Consider the following 19,944-nt stretch of genomic DNA (forward strand, 5'->3'; position numbering starts at 1 on the left):
CTGGAAATAAAAACCTGTTCTGCTAATCCAGCATCATTGTGTGTCTGGGTTTGTGGGATTTGCGGACTATCAGACTATGCTCTCGTACATGCCAGCACACTTTCACATGCAGATCTTTGCTGCCGCCCCCTCTGCCGCCCCCTCTGCCGCCGCAGCCAAGAGCATTAGGATTTTGCAGCACATTCAGGGCTAATAATGCTTAATTCCCGGTCAGACTCCTGGAGCTCATGAAAGGCCTAAACGAAGTATAAATTGCGTCGACAATGCGAGAATCCGATTTTCAGCGACAGTTAGGGCTGCGCAGGAGCCGCTCTGACCTCGGCGGCGAGTTCACACTCAACAACTGAGATCAATGGGGGTTTTCTGCGGCATTAGATACTGAGAAGACACAATGTCTGATCCCTTTAAATGTCTTTGTGGCCACTAATCCGGAGCGCCCCCTGCGGGGCCCCATTTTACATCACAAAAGCCCCAGAGTATTAAAAACCAGCTGCGTGAAGACCTCCGAATGGGCTTTTAATGGTCACTGGAGACTCACAAAAGACCCCACTATGAAAATGAAGTCTGCCGAAGCCAATTGCCCCCATTGTCCGAGGCCAAAGACGATGGGGATTTGAATTCTTGTTTTTTTAATTCCTCAAGTCAATAGGCGTCTGAAGTGCAGCACTTGAATGGGGGCGGCCGCGGCGATCGGATCCTATCAGGGCCCGCTGATAAATATCGCACCGTCGGACCTCAAGGTGAAGGAGTGGCGTTCGCTCATAAACCAGTTGCATAATTCCTGACACCCCCTCCCCATTATTTATATAGAAATGATTGTTAAACGCAAAGTGAAATAAAACGTATCCTCGGAATTCTGCGCAGCAAGTCAGAGCGCGGGATCCTGACAGCTGCGGCGAAGCAGATCCGCAACTCGAGATTTACACATCTAGTCCGCATCGCAACTGACGCCAAGTTATAAGATGTATGTTCTGAAATGTGGTGCTGCGCGAGGATGTAGCAGAGCTGATGTAGTCACTTACCTGCTCGCTGCTACTTCATTTACGCTTTGTGATCCTTAAGTGCAGATGTTACCTGCAGTCCTATGTAACTCGTTAATAGCGTGTAATATCCCCCCCACATTCATGGGACTTGGCATGAAATCTGAGTGAGGGGAGTAAACTGATCCCAGACTCGCTCCCCCGTCCCCCCGCCAGACTCAATCCTCTGTCCCCCCACCAGACTCAATCCTCTGTCCCCCCACCAGAGTCAATCCTCTGTCCCCCTCTCCTGAATCCTCTCCTGACTCGATCCTCTGTCCCCCCGCCAGACTCGATCCTCTGTCCCCCAGCCAGACTCGCTCCCCCGTCCCCCCGCCAGACTCAATCCTCTGTCCCCCACCAGACTCAATCCTCTGTCCCCCTCTCCTGAATCCTCTCCTGACTCGATCCTCTGTCCCCCAGCCAGACTCGATCCTCTGTCCCCCCGCCAGACTCGATCCTCTGTCCCCCCGCCAGACTCGATCCTCTGTCCCCCCTGCCAGACTCGATCCTCTGTCCCCCAGCCAGACTCGATCCTCTGTCCCCCCGCCAGACTCGATCCTCTGTCCCCCCGCCAGACTCGATCCTCTGTCCCCCAGCCAGACTCGATCCTCTGTCCCCCAGCCAGACTCGATCCTCTGTCCCCCAGCCAGACTCAATCCTCTGTCCCCCTCTCCTGAATCCTCTGTCCCCCTCTCCTGAATCCTCTGCCCCCCTCTCCTGAATCCTCTGTCCCCCTCTCCTGAATCCTCTGTCCCCCCGCCAGACTCGATCCTCTGTCCCCCCCGCCAGACTCGATCCTCTGTCCCCCCCGCCAGACTCGATCCTCTGTCCCCCCCGCCAGACTCGATCCTCTGTCCCCCCCACCAGACTCGATCCTCTGTCCCCCCGCCAGACTCGATCCTGTCCCCCCGCCAGACTCGATCCTGTCCCCCCGCCAGACTCGATCCTCTGTCCCCCCCGCCAGACTCGATCCTCTGTCCCCCCCGCCAGACTCGATCCTCTGTCCCCCAGCCAGACTCGATCCTCTGTCCCCCAGCCACACTCGATCCTCTGTCCCCCAGCCAGACTCGATCCTCCGTCCCCCAGCCAGACTCGATCCTCCGTCCCCCAGCCAGACTCGATCCTCCGTCCCCCAGCCAGACTCGATCCTCCGTCCCCCAGCCAGACTCGATCCTCCGTCCCCCAGCCAGACTCGATCCTCTGTCCCCCAGCCAGACTCGATCCTCTGTCCCCCTCTCTATACTCCTCTGCCCCCCGCCAGACTCAATCCTCTGTCCCCCTCTCCTGAATCCTCTGTCCCCCTCTCCTGAATCCTCTGTCCCCCTCTCCTGAATCCTCTGCCCCCCTCTCCTGAATCCTCTGTCCCCCTCTCCTGAATCCTCTGTCCCCCCGCCAGACTCGATCCTCTGTCCCCCCGCCAGACTCGATCCTCTGTCCCCCCGCCAGACTCGATCCTCTGTCCCCCCCGCCAGACTCGATCCTCTGTCCCCCCGCCAGACTCGATCCTCTGTCCCCCCCGCCAGACTCGATCCTCTGTCCCCCCCGCCAGACTCGATCCTCTGTCCCCCAGCCAGACTCGATCTTCTGTCCCCCAGCCAGACTCGATCCTCTGTCCCCCAGCCAGACTCGATCCTCTGTCCCCCAGCCAGACTCGATCCTCTGTCCCCCAGCCAGACTCGATCCTCTGTCCCCCTCTCTATACTCCTCTGCCCCCCGCCAGACTCAATCCTCTGTCCCCCTCTCCTGAATCCTCTGTCCCCCTCTCCTGAATCCTCTGTCCCCTCTCCTGAATCCTCTGCCCCCCTCTCCTGAATCCTCTGTCCCCCTCTCCTGAATCCTCTGTCCCCCCGCCAGACTCGATCCTCTGTCCCCCCCGCCAGACTCGATCCTCTGTCCCCCCGCCAGACTCGATCCTCTGTCCCCCCGCCAGACTCGATCCTCTGTCCCCCCCGCCAGACTCGATCCTCTGTCCCCCCCGCCAGACTCGATCCTCTGTCCCCCCCGCCAGACTCGATCCTCTGTCCCCCAGCCAGACTCGATCCTCTGTCCCCCAGCCAGACTCGATCCTCTGTCCCCCAGCCAGACTTGGATCCTCTGTCCCCCAGCCAGACTCGATCCTCTGTCCCCCAGCCAGACTCGATCCTCTGTCCCCCAGCCAGACTCGATCCTCTGTCCCCCAGCCAGACTCGATCCTCTGTCCCCCCAGCCAGACTCGATCCTCTGTCCCCCAGCCAGACTCGATCCTCTGTCCCCAGCCAGACTCGATCCCGTCCCTCTCTATACTCCTCTGCCCCCCCCGCCAGACTCAATCCTCTGTCCCCCTCTCCTGAATCCTCTGTCCCCCTCTCCTGAATCCTCTGTCCCCCTCTCCTGAATCCTCTGCCCCCCTCTCCTGAATCCTCTGCCCCCCTCTCCTGAATCCTCTGTCCCCCTCTCCTGAATCCTCTGTCCCCCCGCCAGACTCGATCCTCTGTCCCCCCCCGCCAGACTCGATCCTCTGTCCCCCCCGCCAGACTCGATCCTCTGTCCCCCCGCCAGACTCGATCCTCTGTCCCCCCCGCCCAGACTCGATCCTCTGTCCCCCCCGCCAGACTCGATCCTCTGTCCCCCCCGCCAGACTCGATCCTCTGTCCCCCCTGCCAGACTCGATCCTCTGTCCCCCCTGCCAGACTCGATCCTCTGTCCCCCCCTGCCAGACTCGATCCTCTGTCCCCCCTGCCAGACTCGATCCTCTGTCCCCCCTGCCAGACTCGATCCTCTGTCCCCCCTGCCAGACTCGATCCTCTGTCCCCCCTGCCAGACTCGATCCTCTGTCCCCCCTGCCAGACTCGATCCTCTGTCCCCCCTGCCAGACTCGATCCTCTGTCCCCCCTGCCAGACTCGATCCTCTGTCCCCCCTGCCAGACCCCCTGCCAGATCCTCTGTCCCCCCTGCCAGACTCGATCCTCTGTCCCCCCTGCCAGACTCGATCCTCTGTCCCCCCTGCCAGACTCGATCCTCTGTCCCCCCCCGATCCTCTGTCCCCCCTGCCAGACTCGATCCTCTGTCCCCCCTGCCAGACTCGATCCTCTGTCCCCCTGCCAGACTCGATCCTCTGTCCCCCCTGCCAGACTCGATCCTCTGTCCCCCCTGCCAGACTCGATCCTCTGTCCCCCCTGCCAGACTCGATCCTCTGTCCCCCCTGCCAGACTCGATCCTCTGTCCCCCCTGCCAGACTCGATCCTCTGTCCCCCCTGCCAGACTCGATCCTCTGTCCCCCCTGCCAGACTCGATCCTCTGTCCCCCCTGCCAGACTCGATCCTCTGTCCCCCCTGCCAGACTCGATCCTCTGTCCCCCCTGCCAGACTCGATCCTCTGTCCCCCCTGCCAGACTCGATCCTCTGTCCCCCCTGCCAGACTCGATCCTCTGTCCCCCCTGCCAGACTCGATCCTCTGTCCCCCCTGCCAGACTCAATCCGCACGGGTGTTGCACGGCACGGCCGATCAACGTTCATGTCCATGAGGCCTCAGGATGGGTTTTTTTTAAATAGGACTGCTGTAACCGAGACATCTGCACCTCATGCACTCTGCCATGGAGATGATATTGTTATAAAGCAGTACACTCCTCTGTCTACCTCTCTGTCTCTCCCCTGCCTGGGTGTCAGTCTTCACTGCTGGTTCTTGTATTGTATTCATGCACCAGGATGCACACCTGTCCCAGATACTGCAGTAAGTGCCCCAGAGCTAAACTCACAAAGTTCCTGGTTGCTATTGGAAACAGTCAGTAAGCCTGTGGACACTCGCACCCTCTAACAACTCAGCTGAGCTCCTCTACTGCATGAAGATTCAGTCTCACTTTCTTGCTTTGCTTGCACCCGGTCAGCGCTCGCCCGCTTCTGCCGCCATTAACCAGCGCAGTTTTCTCCTCTTTCTATCAGCTAGCTGTCGTGCCGGAACGTACTACGACGAGGACAAGGAGCAGTGCGTCTTATGTCCGCACGGAACGTTCCAGATCGAGGAAGGGCAGATAACGTGTGAAATGTGCCCCGACAATCGGGACCACCCAAAGCACGCTGGCGCTCGAGACGTGTCTGAGTGTGGAGGTAATCAACGCAGAGCATGAGGAGCTCCACCTACAGATCTTGTGTTCATCTCGAGATGCATGATCTCTTGTTCTCTAGTCACATCCAGAGCTGCAGGGAGCATTTTACTAGGCTCTCATGGGTTATTATGGAAGCTGAGCGGAACTGTCAGAGGTTGTGTGTCTGCCCATGGTGTGAATGCAGCTCTGGCTGTGGCTGGAGTAAAAGACTTAATGTTTCAGTAAAGTGACTGCAAGTTACTCTACTTGAGTGGTGCTTAAAGTGCTTAAAGTGATAGGGGTGCAGCGGTCCCCAGAAAAGTGGCTGGACCCACAATACAGCATTGACCTCGGGCAGGGACCAGGGAGGGGAGATAATGCCCGGTGGCGAGATGTCCCGATCGGCTCAGATCTCAGCGGCTTCTTCATATAATTCTTAGAGAATTGTAAGACATTGCTGTAATTCATGCAGCCTGATGTAACGGCGCCATCTAGCGGCCATCTGATCTATTGCAGCCTATATTCCTAGCGCACAGACTGTAGGCTCATGAGTGGACCTTATTGCACATTAGCGAGATGTCTCCTAGAAGCAGCAGCCCTCTGCAATAAAGTCTACTCCATCTGTGGAACCGCCAGCGAATATTGGGTCTGTTCTAACCAAGTTCTTTCCCCTTTTCTTGTCCCCCAGGCCTGTGTCCTCCAGGTGAAATCTCCTCGGATGGTTTTTGGCCTTGTGGTCCGTGTCCGCTCGGGACGTACCAGTCGGAATCTGGGCGCACATCTTGTATTTCCTGTGGCGGAGGACTAACAACTAAACAGAGCGGCGCCTCGTCTTTCCACGACTGTGAAACTAGAGGTGATTACCAGGCTGGGTAATAGGCTGCCGGAACTGGGAAGGAAGGGGTTAAGAGCACAGTATCGTTAACACTTTAATTTAGGCTTTAGAGCTGAAATCTCCCAGCAGTCCCAGTTTGTTCAGGCTCCATACAGCCATCTAATGTAGGCAAAGATTGGGTTAGGGTAACTCAGGATAAGTAATGTATGTGCACAGTGACTGCACCAGCAGAATAGTGAGTGCAGCTCTGCAGTATAATACAGGATGTAACTCAGGATCAGTACAGGATAAGTAATGTATGTACACAGTGACTGCACCAGCAGAATAGTGAGTGCAGCTCTGGAGTATAATACAGGATGTAACTCAGGATCAGTACAGGATAAGTAATGTATGTACACAGTGACTGCACCAGCAGAATAGTGAGTGCAGCTCTGGAGTATAATACAGGATGTAACTCAGGATCAGTACAGGATAAGTAATGTATGTACACAGTGACTGCACCAGCAGAATAGTGAGTGCAGCTCTGGAGTATAATACAGGATGTAACTCAGGATCAGTACAGGATAAGTAATGTATGTACACAGTGTCTGCACCAGCAGAATAGTGAGTGCAGCTCTGGAGTATAATACAGGATGTAACTCAGGATCAGTACAGGATAAGTAATGTATGTACACAGTGACTGCACCAGCAGAATAGTGAGTGCAGCTCTGGAGTATAATACAGGATGTAACTCAGGATCAGTACAGGATAAGTAATGTATGTACACAGTGACTGCACCAGCAGAATAGTGAGTGCAGCTCTGGAGTATAATACAGGAGGTAACTCAGGACCAGTACAGGATAAGTAATGTATGTACACAGTGACTGCACCAGCAGAATAGTGAGTGCAGCTCTGGAGTATAATGCAGGATGTAACTCAGGACCAGTACAGGATAAGTAATGTATGTACACAGTGACTGCACCAGCAGAATAGTGAGTGCAGCTCTGGAGTATAATACAGGATGTAACTCAGGATCAGTACAGGATAAGTAATGTATGTACACAGTGACTGCACCAGCAGAATAGTGAGCGCAGCTCTGGAGTATAATACAGGATGTAACTCAGGATCAGTACAGGATAAGTAATGTATGTACACAGTGACTGCACCAGCAGAATAGTGAGTGCAGCTCTGGGGTATAATACAGGATGTAACTCAGGATCAGTACAGGATAAGTAATGTATGTACACAGTGACTGCACCAGCAGAATAGTGAGCGCAGCTCTGGAGTATAATACAGGATGTAGCTCAGGATCAGTACAGGATAAGTAATGTATGTACACAGTGACTGCACCAGCAGAATAGTGAGTGCAGCTCTGGAGTATAATACAGGATGTAACTCAGGATCAGTACAGGATAAGTAATGTATGTGCACAGTGACTGCACCAGCAGAATAGTGAGTGCAGCTCTGGAGTATAATACAGGATGTAACTCAGGATCAGTGCAGGATAAGTCATGTATGTACACAGTGACTGCACCAGCAGAATAGTGAGTGCAGCTCTGGAGTATAATACAGGAGGTAACTCAGGATCAGTACAGGATAAGTAATGTATGTACACAGTGACTGCACCAGCAGAATAGTGAGTGCAGCTCTGGAGTATAATACAGGATGTAACTCAGGATCAGTACAGGATAAGTAATGTATGTGCACAGTGACTGCACCAGCAGAATAGTGAGTGCAGCTCTGGAGTATAATACAGGATGTAACTCAGGATCAGTACAGGATAAGTAATGTATGTGCACAGTGACTGCACCAGCAGAATAGTGAGTGCAGCTCTGGAGTATAATACAGGATGTAACTCAGGATCAGTACAGGATAAGTAATGTATGTACACAGTGACTGCACCAGCAGAATAGTGAGTGCAGCTCTGGAGTATAATACAGGATGTAACTCAGGATCAGTACAGGATAAGTAATGTATGTACACAGTGACTGCACCAGCAGAATAGTGAGTGCAGCTCTGGAGTATAATACAGGATGTAACTCAGGATCAGTACAGGATAAGTAATGTATGTACACAGTGACTGCACCAGCAGAATAGTGAGTGCAGCTCTGGAGTATAATACAGGATGTAACTCAGGATCAGTACAGGATAAGTAATGTATGTACACAGTGACTGCACTAGCAGAATAGTGAGTGCAGCTCTGGAGTATAATACTTTGATTGTAATATGTTGATTATCTCTCGGATTTTGTGACTTTTCTGTTTGTTCTTTCAGTTCAGTGTTCACCGGGACATTCATACAACGCGACGTCGCACAGATGTATTCGCTGCCCGGTGGGGACTTATCAGCCGGAGTTTGGACAGAATCATTGTATTTCTTGCCCAGTAAACACCAGCACTGACTTTGATGGATCAACTAACATCACCCAGTGTAAAAGTGAGTAACTAAGAAAATTCAGCCCAAAAAATCAAAAATAGCATTTCATATATGACATCAGTCCCTAAAATCCAGGTGCCGCCCTGCTCTGCGGTAGTATGAGGCATAGTTCTGGAGCTTGGAGAGGTGATTGGGGCACCTTTTCCTGCTGCTCTTCGTTTCCCCCCTGCGCTGGCGCGTCTGTGTCAGTCTGCGCCTGCACTGAACACTGCGCCAGCATCCGGCTGGTGTAGTGTCGGCTTACATTTGCGCCTGTTTCCAGGCGTAAATGTGAATACATTTTCCAGGGCTGGAGTCACGCCACCGCCCTTGTCATGCCCAACTGGCGTACAAGGCAAAAACCAGCTGTGTGCAGACATTGTGTCGCAGAAAAGTGGACTTGCAACACGTTTTACTTATAAAAGTGTTGCTAGTCCGTTAGTAAATGTGGCCCAGTGTGTCTGCAGAAGCTGTAATGGCGGCCATGTTGGATATCACCCTGCGGATACTTATTGGAGGTTGATGCATTATTAGTTGTCAGTGGGGGAGGGGTTGTCTCCCTTACTGGAAGCAGCAGCGGAGGATTAGTCAGGGATGACTCCAGTGTAGTGGGTGCTATATATCTGCAGGCCGCACATGACGGGGTTAAGCACCTAGATGGCAGGCAGCTGTGATATTTGGCACCACGTACGGAGCGGCTGCTGTTTATCATCACTTTCCAGAAGAGCAGCGTGACGCTGAAGGATTCTGTGCGGAGCGCCCTGCCAGCACGCGTCCTCGTCACTTCAAGGTTTATACGGCTGACACTTAGGACTTAGAGTAATTCCTTATTGGTACAATCTATCTTCTATTAATAATATATAAAGAAGGAGGTATATGTGTGTGTGTGTATGAATATGTGTATGAATATGTGTGTGTATGAATATGTATGTGTATGAATATTTGTGTGTATGAATATGTGTGTGTATGAATATGTGTGTGTGTATGAATATGTGTGTGTGTATGAATATGTGTGTGTGTGTGTATGAATATATGTGTGTGTGTATGAATATATGTGTGTGTGTATGAATATGTGTGTGTGTATGAATATGTGTGTGTGTATGAATATGTGTGTGTGTATGAATATGTGTGTGTTTATGAATATGTGTGTGTGTATGAATATGTGTGTGTGTATGAATATGTATGTGTGTGTGTATGAATATATGTGTGTGTGTATGAATATGTGTGTGTGTATGAATATGTGTGTGTGTATGAATGTGTATGAATATATATGTGTGTGTGTATGAATGTGTATGAATATGTGTGTATGTGTATGAATATATATGTGTGTGTGTGTGTGTATAAATGTGTGTGTGTGTATGAATATATGTGTGTGTATGTGTATGAATATGTGTGTGTGTGTATGAATATGTGTGTGTGAATATATGTGTGTGTGTGTGAATATATGTGTGTGTATGTGTATGAATATATGTGTGTGTGTGTATAAATATATATGTGTGTGTGTGTGTATGAATATATGTGTGTGTATGAATATATGTGTGTGTATGAATGTGTGTGTGTGTGTATATGAATATGTGTGTGTGTATGAATGTGTGTGTGTATGAATATGTGTATGAATATATGTGTGTGTATGAATATATGTGTGTATGAATATATATGTATGTGTGTGTGTATGAATATGTGTGTGTGTATGAATATGTGTATGAATATGTGTATGAATATATATGTGTGTGTGTAAAAATATGTGTGTGTGTATGAATATATGTGTGTATGAATATATATGTGTGTGTGTATAAATATATATGTGTGTGTGTGTGTATGAATATATGTGTGTGTATGAATATATGTGTGTGTATGAATGTGTGTGTGTGTGTATATGAATATGTGTGTGTGTATGAATGTGTGTGTGTATGAATATGTGTATGAATATATGTGTGTATGAATACATATGTATGTGTGTGTGTATGAATATGTGTGTGTGTATGAATATGTGTATGAATATGTGTATGAATATATATGTGTGTGTAAAAATATGTGTGTGTGTATGAATATATGTGTGTATGAATATATATGTGTGTGTGTGTATAAATATGTGTGTGTGTGTGTATGAATATATGTGTGTGTATGAATGTGTGTGTGTATGAATATGTGTATGAATATGTGTGTATGAATATGTGTGTGTATGAATATATGTGTGTGTGTAAGAATATGTGTGTGTATGAATATATGTGTGTGTGTATGAATATGTGTGTGTGTATGAATATGTGTATGATATATATGTTGTTGTGTATGAATATATGTGTGTATGTGTATGAATATATATGTGTGTGTGTGTATAAATATGTGTGTGTGTATGAATATATGTATGTGTATGTGTATGATATGTGTGTGTGTAAATATGTGTGTATGTGTGTAGATATGTGTGTGTGTATGAATAGTGTGTGTGTATGAATGTGTGTGTGTGTGTGAATATGTGTGGTGTGTATGAATGTGTTGGAATATATGTGTGTGTGTGTGTGTGTGTGTGTGTGAATATATGTGTGTGTGTGAATATATGTGTGTATGAATGGGTGTGTGTGTATGAATGTGTATGTGTGTGTATGAATGTGTGTGTGTGTATGAATGTGTGTGTATGAATGTGTGTGTGATGAATTGTGTGTGTATGAATGTGTGTGTGTATGAATGTGTGTGTGTATGAATGTGTGTGTGTATGAATGTGTGTGTGTGTATGAATGTGTGTGTGTATGAATGTGTGTGTGTATGAATGTGTGTGTGTGTATATGAATATATGTGTGTGTGTATGAATATATGTGTGTGTGTATGAATATATGTGTGTGTGTATGAATGTGTGTGAATATATGTGTGTGTGTGAATATATGTGTGTGTATGATGTGTGTGTGTGTATGAATGTGTATGTGTGTGTATGAATGTGTGTGTGTGTATGAATGTGTGTGTGTATATGAATATATGTGTGTGTGTATGAATATATGTGTATGTGTGTACATATATACGTAAGGGGGGGGTTTAAGAAAACCAGTCAGTATCTGGTGTGGCCACCATTTGCCTCACACATTACAACACATCTCCGTGGCATAGAGTTGATCAGGTTGCTGATTGTGGCCTGTGGAATGTTGGTCCACTCTTCTTCTGTGTGAAGTTGCAGAATATTGGCAGGAACTGGAACACGGTGTCGTATACGCCGATCCAGAGCGTCCCAAACATGCTCAATGGGTGACATGTCCGGTGAGTATGCTGCCAGGCAAGAACTGGGATGTTTTCAGCTTCCAGGAATTGTGTCCAGATCCCTGCACTATGGGGCCGTGCATTATCCTGCTGCAACATGAGGTGATGGTCGCGGATGAACGGCACAACAACGGGCCTCAGGATCTCCTCACGGGATCTCTGTGCATTCAAAATGCCATCAATAAAATGCCCCTGTGTTCGTTGTCCATAACATACGCCTGCCCATACCATAACCCCACTGCCACCATGGGCCACTCCATCCACAACGTTGACGTCAGCAAACCCACATGACGCCACGCGCTGTCTGCCATCTGCCCTGAACAGTGAAAACCGGGACTCATCCGTGAACAGAATGTCTCTCCAACGTGCCAGACGCCATTGAATGTGAGCATTTGTCCACTCAAGTCTGTTATGACGACGAACTGCAGTCAGGTCCAGACCCTGATGAGGACGACGAGCAGAGGAGCTTCCCTGAGACGGTGTCTGACAGTTTGTGCAGAAATTCTTTGGTTAGGTTGCTGCAGCTGTCCGGGTGTCTGGTCTCAGGCGACCATGAAGGTGAACATGCTGGATGTGGAGGGTCCTGGGCTGGTGTGGCTACACGTGGTCTGCGGTTGTGAGGCCGGTTGGATGTACTGCCAAATTCTCTGAAACGCCTTTGGAGACGGCTTATGGTAGAGAAATGAACATTCATTGCACGGGCAACAGCTCTGGTAGACATTCCTGCAGTCAGCATGCCAACTGCACGCTCCCTCAGACATTGTGCTGTGTGATCAAACTGCACATTTCAGAGTGGCCTTTTATTGTGGGCAGTCTAAGGCACTCCTGTGCAAAATTCATGCTGTCTAATCAGCACCTCGATATGCCACACCTGTGAGGTGGGATGGATTATCTCGGCAAAGGAGAAGCGCTCACTAACACAGATTCAGACAGATTTGTGAACAATATCTGAGAGTAATGGGTCTTTTGTGTCTGTAGAAAATGTTTCAGATGTTTGAGTTCAGCTCATGCAAAATGGAAGCAAAACCAAAAGTGTTGCGTTTATATTTTTGTATGTGTGTGTGTGTGTATATATATGTACAGGTGAAACTCGAAAAATGAGAATACAGTGGTCCCTCAGGTTACAATATGAATTGGTTCCAGTGCGACCATTATATGTTGAAACCATTGTAGGTTGACTGAAGGTTCTCCTTTATCCAGGTCATGGTATATCTGTAAAGAATAAATCAAGGCAACTGGACGTCCTGTAGATTTCGTGAAAACGTTTCACTCGTTCTTCCAACGAGCTTTCTCAATTCTGACTGTACAGGAATTCTGGGAATAAATGTGTAACTGAATCCACATCTGGTAATTATACCCAGCATTGGGTCAGAGGTCATTATACCCAGCATTGGGTCAGAGGTCATTATACCCAGCATGGGGTCAAAGGTGTCGATTCCATTATCCTAATTGGAGTCAGTAGGTGATAAAGACTTCCCAGAAAAAGGTGTCCAGACAGCATTGTATGTGGCAGACAATAGATGTCTAACCCCCCGCCTCTATACAAGCTTGGCTTCTCCATTTGTACGTAGATGGCCTCCTTCACACCTCGTTTGTACCAATCGGCCTCCTTATCCAAAACACGTACTTGACTGTCTTCAAAGGCGTGACCTGTTCCTTTTAGATGTAAGTACACGGCTGGATCTTGACCCGAGGTTTTGGCTCTTCTATGCTGGGCCATACGCTGATGTAGTTGTTGTTTCGCCGATATACAGTTCTGAACATTCCTCACTGGACTGGACTGCGCACACAATGTTGTCCATCTTGTGGTTAGGCGTTGGGTCTTTGGGGTGAACCAGTTGTTGCCTCCGTGTGTTGCTGGGTGTAAAGCAGACAGCGATGTGATGTTTATTAATCATCCTTTTGAGTTTCTCAGACACCCCAGCTACATATGGGATAACCATAGTCTTGCGTCTGTCATGCTTCTCGCCCTCACTGGTAGTCTTGGTGGTCTTTCTTCTCCTTCCTTCTGTTTTGACAAAGGCCCCAAACTGGACACCCACAAGTTTTAAGTGCCCCTCTGAGGTGTTTGAGTTCCTTGGCCTTGGCCTCTGTGCCTCAACATTGTAAGTTGAGTAATTGGTTCCAAAGCCTCAAAATGTCATCAAAGATGAGAGAAAATGAAGATTTAAGAAACATAAGCAGAAAACTAAGACAGATAAAACCAGTCCTTCCATGTAACAGTCAGGAATATGTGCTAACTAGCATCTACTACAGCTATTTTACCAGAAAAGTGGCCTTGATTGGTTGGATCTGAGTCTGAGGCATTGTATGTTGAGTTTATCTGTAAAGAATAAATCAAGGCAACTGGACTTACTGTACATTTCTTGAAAACGTTTCACTCGTTCTTTCAAGAAATCTACAGGACGTCCAGTTGCCTTGATTTATTCTTTACAGATATACCATGACCTGGATAAAGGAGAACCTTCACAGACATATGTTGAGTTTAGTTTCACCTACGATGGGTCAGAAAAGACCATTGTATGTTGAAAATATTGTATCCTGAGGCCATTGTATCTTGAGGGATCACTGTATCTTGCAAAAGTCCATTTATTTCAGTAATGCACATTAAAAAGGAATTCCTTTTAATTTGCATTACTGAAATAAATTGACTTTTGCCAGATATTCTATTATATACAATACAATATATATATATTATCAAAAAAAGGCAGCACTCCAAGGATTAAATGAAAAAAACAATCACCTTTTATTCACCCAGCGCAACGCTTCGTCTCAGCACTATATATTTGTGGTCCTGGCTACGGCTCGAAGCCTGGCATGCGAGTCCTGATACCTAATCTAACTAGGTAGGCTAGTGGTGTGCCCTTAGCCACGTAACGAGGGTAGGCCAATAAAGGGGGCAAAAAATGTGAGTAGGAAATGGTTTATTGATACAACCCTTTTATTGTTGTTATTAGTTTTTACAGTACCAAGTCGGAGAAAGCTCTGGCGATCTCTGCTTTCGGATGCGGGATGTACCGCGAGAAAAACGATGATTGCCATCGACCCATTTTGCGTATGATGTGAGCCGGGACCCTGTGTTTAGATGCGGCGGAGGCGGCGCGGCGGTTAAACCCTAAACCAGATGCGAGGATGCGCATGTGCTTGGTAAACTGCAAGGACGAGAGTAGCCGTGAAGGGAAAGGAAGTAAAGGGCTAGCTGGACCCCGGTTGCCTAGGGTGGCTAGTAATCTGTTGAGGACGGCCACTGGGCACCATGGGTTGGTAGTCGGGAAATATTCGATGCGTACAGGGGGCCTTATTTGCGAGGTTTTGGAAATGGGTAAGGTGAAAATGAAATGCTTGTGTCTGCGGGTGAGTTAGCTTAGTACAGGACCCGAATTATGAGGGGAAGTGCTGGTAAATTCCCCGGGCCGGAGAAAGCCGTAGAAACTTAAATAGAGGGCAGCTTTGGGAATGCTGCTTTTGAATGGCCCAAAAGAATTGCTGTCTAGGGAGGTTGAGATCTTCCTGAACAAGTCCCCCGACACGGGTTGCCTGGTGGGTTTGGACTTGTTGGAACTCTTCTGAATGCCCCGCAATGTGGCTTTGATGGCATGGGAGGAAAATGTGGAGTTGCTGCCAGGGCGACGGATCATGAGGTGATGCTGGACCCCCGACAAATAAAACCTGATGGTACTGTATGAAAGGTGAAGGTCTTTGTGGCAGTATGCCAGGAAAGCCATGATAAATGTGACTTTGTTCGTGTTTCCCCTAGGGTGAAGGTGAGAAAAAACCTTAAATGCCTTCCAACCTGATTGGTAGTTTCTAGTGGAGTTCTTAGACGGGGACTTGCGGATGAGAGACTGTGCCACTGATATGTGCCTGTCTAGTCCAAGATCAGGGATTCGGAATCCGGGGGGGTTATCCCGACTCTTTCGGCTTGTTGCATGACCTCGAAGAAAAGGTTAAGATTAAGGCGGGACAAGGCATCTGCTGCTACGTTCTTGATGCCCTGGATGTGGGCACAAGAGATGTGGAAATTATGTTTTAGAGCTAGCCAAGTGAGTTTGCGCATGAAGCGCATGACCTTGGGCAAGGTAGGACCTTCCTTTGGTGAGGATGTCAACTACCGTGTGGTTGTCTGTGATGAAGGATACCGGCATGTTGTTCCATTCTTTGCCCCAGACTTGGGCGGCCGCCACGATGGGATATAATTCTAGGAGGGGGGAGACTGAATGGCCTGAGGGTCTGAGTAAATTTGGGGAGGCCAGGAGTCCGCAAACCGAATAAGGCGCCGAACCCGTCGGATGCGGTTGCATCGGAATACACGGTCGGAAAGGTGTCACTCCAGTGCGGAACGAACAGGGAGATGCCATTCCACTCTGATAGGAAGACCCTTAACATAGCTAGGTTGGCCAGGGCTTCCCGGTCCAGCTGGATAAGCGAGTCTTGCGTTGGGGCCGTAGGCAACAATTGGAGGAGTCTTGATGTGAAGGAGCGACCCTGTGGCATGATTCGGGTGGCGAAATTGAGAGAGCCCAACAACGACTGTAAGTCGCCCTTCAACATGGTCCTGGATCCTACATGAGTGGAAATGGACGTTTGGAGCCTGTCTAATTTGTCCTCTGGGAGTCTGGCCTCCATCCTAAGGGTGTCTAAGGAGATGCCTAAGAAAGTGATAACCGTGGAGGGGCCATCGACCTTTGATGGTGCCACTGGGACCTGTAACGCAGTGAAAATACAGAGGGGACTTTCCAACCTGTCGGGCACGTGGTTGGGGTTTTCGATCAGTAAGAAGTTGTCCAGGTAATGGATTACTCTGGGACAATTGCCGTGGTTTACCAGAATCCAATGGAGGGCCTGGGCGAACTGATCAAAAAGCCAGGGGCTGCTCTTTGACCCGAACGTGAGGCGAGTGGCGAAATAGTACTGGTCCTTCCATTTGATTACGTGAAACCTCCAAAGATGAGGTTGGACTGGCAATAGCTTGAAAACGTCGGAGATATCCGTTTTCGATAGCCATGCGCCCACCCCCACTTGTAATATCAGTTGTATCCCTTAATCCAGGAAAGACTATTGCATCGAATACTCTTCGAACGGGATCAATGAGTTAAGACTTGGAATGCTGGAGGCATGAGGCGCTGAAAATCGTAGATCAAACTCTTTTTATTGGTATTTTTCTTGGTGATCAGACCGATGGGGCTTACTCGGTAGACATGAAAAGGTGGTTGGGAAAAGATGAATCCCTTCTGCAGTTCGGCCTGCAGGAGAGAATCCACTGACCCCGGGTCCTCCGTGCTGACACCAGGTTAGGTGTTTCCCATGAACCTTGGGGCAAGGTGACGAGACCGGTATGGAAGCCTTCGGAAAACCCAGATTGCAGGAATTGTACGAAACCGGGGTTGTGATGAGTTTTTAGGAGGGAGACCAAAAGGGGAACATTGATGTCGGCTAGTCAGCTTTTCGCAGCGCGTTGGGAGCAGGATGATTGAGGATGGGCCCGAAAGCAGGTGGAACAAATATGGAGTGCCTTACACTTATTGTAGTTGCAGAAAGTGGAATTATAATTATTGCATAACTGATTTTTTCCCCAGGAATACTATGGGCCGACCTAATTTGTCCAGGAGCGGACCTGGCTTTTGGGAAGCTGAAGTGCTGCTGTTTTGCCTGGGAAGTGACGTGTGAGTTGGGGCACCAGTCGGAAGCATGCAGCACCGACTGACAATTAGAGCAGTACGGGGATCTAAGTCCGGCAAAATGTCTACAGAAAAGCTCCATATCTAAGGATGCCCAGTTGGTGACATGCTAAAACTGGGCGGCGGCTGCCTTCGCCGAGAATGACCTATGGTAGTCGTAGTAGGCGAATCCTCCGTATTTGTACCCAAGCTCCGTGACCCTGTACAGGTATGTGTCGCGCTCCTCCCTTCTGGCTAGCTGCGCAGAACAGATGATGTCCCGATACAGGCTAAACGCAAACACAAACTCCGGGATAGAGAGTTTTTTGTTAAGGCGTGTGTTAGGGTTACTTCAGTACTTCAGTACCACAGACACATCGCTGCATGCGATGGTCCTGCTTTCTACGGTGTCATGGGTAGAAATGAGGACCGCCGCTAAGTTGACATCCTTGCCTGCCAGCATGTCTTTGCGCAAGTTCTCTGGAACGATAAAGGAGGGAGCAATCTCGGGAACCCCAGAAAACCTACCTGGGGATGAAGGCCGGGAAATGGAAGGACCTGGAGTGGGATTGATGGGAGCAGTAGGCGACGCGTCCCTACTTTCAACTGCCTGGAGTCTGGTTGATGTCGCAGATGGAACTGGACAGGTTATTAATGGTGGCGTGTAGTTGCGTCAGGCACAACTGGATGCTAAACATAGAGACTTTCTCCGTGGATGGCTCCGGAAACAACAGGCAATACAGTTCGGCCTTGCAGGCTGTGGCTGAATGGCGTATCCCTCGCTTGTTTAGCTCGGCAATCATCTTAGGGATTGTCCAAGTTCGGTAGGATGAGAGGCTTGCTCGCTCTGAAACCGCGGACTCTACAGTTGACAAAGCATCCTCGATATCGGAAACGTGAGACATGGTGAGCTGAAAAAATGAAAGGGACATGATGGGAGCTGGTAGGGGATAATTGTAGGATGGGCGGGGCTGCCGAAGAGAATGCTCGTAGCGAGGTACAGGGTCTTGACCTAGCTAGTGACCTAGGGACGCGTTGGTCCCCCTGCGAGGCATGCGACTGTCAACTTACCAGAATTTACCGGAGCTGCTTGCGCCGAGACTTAAGGAACTTCACCTGAAAAGAACGGTATATGTTGCAACGATTGGCTACGCCGGGAGGCCGAGATATCGAATCGTACTTTCTACTTTCCTGGAAGAAGACTACTAAATTCTTACGGGTACCCGTGGGGTAGCTTAGCACCTAAAAGAACAAGACCTTACATGTTGACTTCACGAAACCATGACTGGAAAAGCAACTAGATGTTCGTGGGATATGACAGGACTGATGCCAGGAATGAAAGGCATTGACTGCTGCTGAAGTGGGCCCAATATGGGGGATGTGCGGATTGGGCGGAACCGGCAGAACGAAACGGGGTAATAGCGCGCAGGCGACCATGAACCATTATGACTGACGGAAAGACTAGCAACAGAGGGTCTACTGAGGAAACCTGTACCAGGGCGATCCTGGGTAACCTGGGAATGACACGGTTAGGAGACATTTAGACATGGACAAGGAACGGCCTAGGGCGTACCTGGTGACGATGACTGCCGTGGGAGATGCGAGGCCTGGACGTACCAGGCCAGGTGGCAAAAGAATGAACATGGAAGAAGACTGTGACACGTAAGCAGGAAGGAGACCAGGGCGTCCCTGATTAGTGTGAGAACGTGTGGTGCTTGGGTGCACCAAGCGTGGGAAGACATGGGTTGCGTGACCCGAGGAGAAGGTAAATGAGAGGGACAGAACCCACGTGAATAGAGACAAAAGAAAAGGTAGCACAGGGAAAGGAGGGAATCCAGGGCGTACCTGGAGCAACAAGACGAGTGAAAGACCCCCGAGGAAAATCAGGCGGGGGTGGGAAACCTGAGCGTATAAGGTGGGTGGGACCCGACATGCAAGGATGAGAGGAATGTGGCGTGAAGATGCCAGGGCGTACCTAGCAGAAAGGGGAAGGCGACAGAAATTGACTGGACACAGTAGGACGTTTCTTATATATATTTTTTTCATGCTGAGAGTGATCCAGTTCTCATTACCAGGTACGGAACGAGATTTGTAGGATTACATGCTAGAAGCAAAAGCGGTCTAAACATGGTGTTCTACAGTCCTGAATACATAATAGGAATTCGGGATCAATGATTTACAGATTGCAATGAAAGCTGCCAGAACCTCATACATTCACTATGCGGGTCCCCAACCCGGGAATGGGGCACACGCTGGGAGGAAATACCTGTTTTCCCAGACCAAACCTCTCACTGCGTCACAGTAAGTGTGTGTGTATGTTCCTCGATCACTCAAAAACACATCACCGATTTCAACGACACCTGGTATACACATCCCTTGCTACCTGGAAAGAAACCTTGTCGGGGTCCTCCGCCCCTACACAGCAGCTGCATGGAGTCTGTATGCTCCGACATATTGCTCCAGAAGGCTACTTTCACACTGGCGTTTCTGGGTCCGCCTGTGAGATCTGTTCAGAGCGCTCACAAGAAGCCCAAAACGGATCAGTTCAGCCCCAATGCATTCTGAATGCATCACTTTGGCTGCGTTCCGTCTCCATTCCGCTCCGGAGGCGGACACCAAAACGCTGCTTGCAATCAAACAGATCCGTCCTGGCACACAATGTAAGTCTATGGGGACGGATCCGTTTTCACTGACACAATATGGTGCAATTGAAAACGGATCCGCCTCCCATTG

At 49.3% G+C, this 19,944-nt stretch overlaps 1 protein-coding gene across 1 annotated transcript in view; it reads left to right on the plus strand.

The window, feature by feature from the left end:
• LOC122922577 (signal peptide, CUB and EGF-like domain-containing protein 2) overlaps positions 1 to 19,505 on the plus strand; it is a gene marked incomplete at its 5' end in the record, with an annotated part of 58,174 nt that extends 38,669 nt beyond the window's left edge. The window contains 4 exons of the mRNA XM_044273238.1: positions 4,940 to 5,104; positions 5,771 to 5,938; positions 8,171 to 8,332; positions 19,287 to 19,505. Coding sequence (XP_044129173.1) covers positions 4,940 to 5,104; positions 5,771 to 5,938; positions 8,171 to 8,332; positions 19,287 to 19,306 — 515 coding nt within the window. The remainder of the gene's footprint in view (positions 1 to 4,939; positions 5,105 to 5,770; positions 5,939 to 8,170; positions 8,333 to 19,286) is intronic.
• Positions 19,506 to 19,944: the final 439 nt, after the last annotated feature.

This window comes from Bufo gargarizans, unplaced genomic scaffold (assembly GCF_014858855.1).
Source record: "Bufo gargarizans isolate SCDJY-AF-19 unplaced genomic scaffold, ASM1485885v1 fragScaff_scaffold_499_pilon, whole genome shotgun sequence".
In the NCBI taxonomy this organism is placed as follows: Eukaryota; Metazoa; Chordata; class Amphibia; order Anura; family Bufonidae; genus Bufo; species Bufo gargarizans.